Below are 5,000 nucleotides of genomic sequence, written 5' to 3' on the forward strand. Positions count from 1 at the left end.
TTCTGCTCTCCTGCTCCGTCTACTTTACTGACCCCTTTACAATCCCCGCGAAGCCGTTAAACCGTCACTTGCATTCTCGAATGTGAAATATATAGTACATTGTCAACTCCCCAAAACCATAAAACTAACTTTATGGACCCCACGTGACTGCCAGTGAGCCAGTGAGAGGTATCAGTCGGAGGCCTGGGTTGATTTTTACGATCTAACTTGGAGATAAAAACCTTCATCCGTTTGACATGTAAATGTCAATGCTTGCTTCTTTTTAGTACCGAGTTTGCTCCAAAAGGGGATTGCTTAAAATACGTTAGGCTAACATAGCCGAGAGGTTCGAGTAGATAACGGCCACGGGGCTGCGGGGCTCGCAGCAGGACCCTTTTTAATCAACGTGTACAGTAAGATAGGACAAGAGAAAAAAAAAAAAACGACTGACTCGTTAAAGAGCAGAGTCGGTAAGTGTATAAGTTTAGTTTAACTATTACTAAGAAGAGACTGGACCTTTAGAATACAGCAATGTCCAACTGAAACGGGCGACTAAGAAACCTGACCACGTGTGTATTGACAGTAATGCAGCCAGCAGATGAAGAGTAGATATAAATGATGGTAAGTGTTTGTTCAGATCAAGTTCTTAACGATTTGGTTTCACGTATATTCTGGAGCGATGGTTAAGTGTTGTTTGTTTCTCTGGATGTCAGTGTGATGGTCGTGGGTCACACCACTTCCTTCTACTGCACACGCTTCTGAAGGGGCCATATTAGAAGCCAGGATCAAACCTAATTCAAATTTAAATAAGTTTAAACTACACTCTGCCTATATTCTGAAGTTGTATAATAATTCATAGATCTGTATTTTTAGATCGTTGTTCATTCAACTTTTGGAGGCTACTCCCCGTTTAACACACCACTGTCCTTGTAGTTTAATACAGAGATAGGTGTGGATTATCACAGTACAAACCGATGGACTTCAAAAATTTCGAAACCGTACAGTGTTTTAGAAAACAGCTAGATTGTGTCAATAGCACGAACAACCCGCTTTTAACTCGTGCCCATTTCACATCCTGATTCGAAGAGAAACTGTTATTTACAACCCTTTTGCTTGGGGTTGCAGAGATGTAGGAATTTACCGCGTTTGGCTCGGGTGAAAAACATATCGGGCTATGAGAAGCCTCCTGATGAGAGTATGACGAAATTTATTTTTGCTCCATGAAAAGTTACAAACAAATACAAAAGGCGAATTGGCAAAATGCTGACAGGCAGGCTTCACGCGACATTTGCTGTTTTCTACTTGTATTATAATTTTCACACACACACACACACACACACACACACACACACACACACACACACACACACACACACACGCACACACACACACACACACACACACACACACACACACACACACACACACACACACACACACATACACACATACACACACTCACTCACACACTCACGCCTCACTCACTCACTCACTCACACACACACACACACACACACACACACACACACACACACACACACACACACACACACACACACACACACACACACACACACACACACACACACTCATACACACACACACACATAAACAACTGAAAAACAAATAGCCGATTGGTCACATCTAAAAAGTCAAACATGATATATGTACATCCTCTCTGGAACATATACGTGATCCAATAATTACATTAATAATAATATATAATACACGTTTCAATATCTGAACACATATTGTGTTGATACGGAGATAATAGTACTGCAATAGTTCACACAAACTTCTTTCTCTAAAGATAGCGAGGTTTACATGACACAAACATTATTATAGCATGGAAGGTGATCACGTGACCAACACCGGGAGTCCCTGGAAATATGACCAGGTCTAAAAAACTAGCCTACTTATATTTTTAGGAGGGAGGGGGGAGGAGAGATAGAGAGAAAGAGAGACAGAAAGAGAGATAGAGAGATATAGAGAGAGAGTAAGAGAGAGAGAGAGAGAGAGAGAGAGAGAGAGAGAGAGAGAGAGAGAGAGAGAGAGAGAGAGAGAGAGAGAGAGAGAGAGAGAGAGAGAGAGAGAGAGAGAAAGAAAGAAACACAGTCAGAGAGCGCTAGAACGAGAGGTTTCTAAACTATACAAACTAAAACTACACGCGTATTTATCAGCAAATAAGTTACAATTTACGAGCTATACGAGCTTAGATCCCAACTCTGTAAAAAGCTTTTTTTTACTCAAAATATAACAGATGAGCCATTTCATGAACTGTTAACAATAAACAACAGGTAGCATCAAATAGGTAGCATTTCTCACGTGTTCAGTATTATCAACGACGACATCATGTATAGTAACAACAACTTGAAGTTACAGAAGCAAGTACCACAGTAAGAAACGACAACGACCAACATGCTAAACAAATAAAAGTGCTGCGCTGCTGTACAGTACTCTGATGATAATAGTAAAAAAAAATTAGAAATGGAATCTGTTGAATCATATCGGCTTTTCCCCCCCTTTTGCTTCTATTGTTTTTCTTCATATTTAGGGTATAGGCCCATTCTATTCTTTGTTGTTGTTTTCAACTAAGACCCGTTTAGAGATGTTTCATGGCTGGAATGCACTTCCAGCTGCTGCAATGCTCATGCTTTTCAGTTTGTTATCTTTCTTCCACTTCATCCTCCTGTTCTGGAACCAGATTTTGATCTGTCGCTCAGATAGGCAAAGCGCGTGGGCTATCTCTATCCTCCGCCGACGCGTGAGGTACCGGTTGAAATGGAACTCTTTCTCCAGCTCGAGCGTCTGATAACGGGTATACGCCGTCCGCGCTCGTTTTCCGTCGGGTCCCGTCATATCTGAAGGAGGCAACGGGAGTTAGAAGGGAGTATAGGGTAACACAAGTTTGTTAAGGTGTATTGCTGTTTAGCGACCCTGTTTAGATTGATCAAGATATTAACTGTTAATAGGCTTATTAAAAACGCCCCCTATCAAACACGCAGACACACGCACGCACACACACACACACACACACACACACACACACACACACACACACACACACACACACACACACACACACACACACACACACACACACACACACACACGCACACACACACACGCACACACACGCAGCAGTCATCAGTACAAGTTGACCATAGTCACTATAGGCTATGCGTCAATTCCCAAATCCTCCCTTTCAAACAAACGTGTTGCGGTACGTTTTTACCTTGCCTCCGTCTATTAGGGTTTTTTTTTTACCTGATGGGAAACTCTTCTGAAAGTATCTGTCACGTTTAATTCAATACAATCGTGCTTTCCTTCCCATAGTTATTTTTTTCTTTCACTTTCCTCTGCAGTTCCCGGTTGGAATAAAGTCCCTACTCAATAAAGCCTAAATTCAAAGCTTCAGCTACCACCGCTGCATTCTGCCCTCTCCCTCTTTCCCTCTCCAACCACCCCTGTCTTTCTCGCCTTTCTCGCTACGGTCTGCGCCACTCAGCCTGCAAATTTGGTGTGCTAGCTCGCCTTGCCTTGACAGATTTATGACGCTTTGGTGGATTTTTTTGGAATAGAAGACGGGGTTGCCGTCCGCCATCACCTATGCATGAATAGTAGGAAAGGCGAAGAGAATTACATATGGATAAACTGAACCAACACGTTAACGAACCTAATATCGCGTAAAATGTAACACCAATCACAATAACCTGCATATCTGAATGGTTTGGACATTGAACAATACATTCAATCTAGCCTACGTGGAAGAAAACAATAAAACAATATCTTGTTCTCAGCAGATTACATGCCAATAGAACAGGGCACCTATTATAATTGTTAAATGACATAAAATATATGTTTATTAGATAATCAGTAAAAAATGTATACTAAAGAGAAGACAGAGCACTTTTACACTAATTATCCAACGACAGATCAGGCCGATTTTATGCACTTAACTGTTGATCATTAAGGTGTATGTTAACACATGTACATACAGTATCCGCATACAGTCTCCACGTTTTACGCACACACACACACACACACACACACACACACACACACACACACACACACACACACACACACACACACACACACACACACACACACACACACACACACAAACACACACACACACACAACCACACACACATACACACACACACACACACACACACACACACACACACACACACATAGACACACACACACACACACACACACACACACACACACACACACACACACACACACACACACACACACACACACACACACACACACACACACACACACAACAATTAAACAATATTAACCTATTCACATATCTACGACACATTCCAGGGAACAGTGTGTTTAGTCTGTATACCTAGGATTATGTTTTCAAATCAATACTCATTGCGCAATGCTAAAGGAAAAACAAAACAAGCAACTACCATGGCTAATATGCAGTTTCCTCATCCAGGGAAAGATCTGCGGTGACTGTGCGTCGTTGCCTGTCATCCCCGTGTTGTTGGTGGTCGCTGCGGCTGATCCTGCCAAATGACCCTCGTGCTTTTGTCCGGCTTGTGCGTGAACAGTCCTAGACGCCGGGTTGTTGCTGCTGTTGCCGCCTGCCCTATTTTGCTGTGCGTCCTCGGTCTCCGACGATGCGTCGTCCAGCTCGCTGAACCGCTGTGCTATGTTGGGGGACGAGAGGTTAGGAGAACTGAGATTACCGCTTCCTTGTTGTTCTGAGCGGGGAGATGAACTCTTGACTCCCAGGCTAGAGTCCCCACCGCCGGGCGACAGTAGTGAATCTGCCGCAGAGACCAGGGAGCAGCTGGTCGACTGTCGGAAGTTTCTCTCCAGCGTCGGGGAGCCAAAGCCTCGGGAATCCCCGACGACCGAACCAGCCCCGAAATGTCCTCCTGTAGCAGCAACGTTATTGTTACCCGCTCCACGGTTATTTACTGTCAAGTCTATGCCATTGTAGCCGTAGCCGTACGAGCCCGTCGCATGGTGCATGGTGGCGGCTG

At 43.6% G+C, this 5,000-nt stretch overlaps 2 protein-coding genes across 3 annotated transcripts in view; both read right to left on the reverse strand.

Moving 5' to 3' along the window:
- Positions 1 to 5,000, reverse strand: part of hoxb3a (homeobox B3a) — an 82,502-nt gene that overhangs the window by 59,630 nt on the left and 17,872 nt on the right. Inside the window, exon 1 of one of the 2 annotated variants that reach the window (XM_030344858.1) lies at positions 1 to 1,414. This exon is cut by the window's left edge and continues 136 nt beyond it. The exons of the other annotated variant lie outside the window; for it this stretch is intronic. The gene's annotated coding sequence lies outside the window, so the exon portion shown is untranslated. Of the gene's footprint in view, positions 1,415 to 5,000 lie in introns of those variants that run through there. 2 annotated transcript variants of the gene reach the window in all.
- Positions 1,498 to 5,000, reverse strand: part of LOC115534197 (homeobox protein Hox-B5a) — a 3,818-nt gene continuing 315 nt past the window's right edge. The window contains exons 1-2 of the mRNA XM_030344983.1: positions 4,419 to 5,000; positions 1,498 to 2,840 (exon numbers count right to left, since the gene is read on the reverse strand). The exon at positions 4,419 to 5,000 is cut by the window's right edge and continues 315 nt beyond it. Of these exons, the coding sequence (XP_030200843.1) occupies positions 2,593 to 2,840; positions 4,419 to 5,000 (830 nt within the window). The 3' untranslated portion in view covers positions 1,498 to 2,592. The remainder of the gene's footprint in view (positions 2,841 to 4,418) is intronic.

Source organism: Gadus morhua, chromosome 2 (genome assembly GCF_902167405.1).
Source record: "Gadus morhua chromosome 2, gadMor3.0, whole genome shotgun sequence".
In the NCBI taxonomy this organism is placed as follows: domain Eukaryota; kingdom Metazoa; phylum Chordata; class Actinopteri; order Gadiformes; family Gadidae; genus Gadus; species Gadus morhua.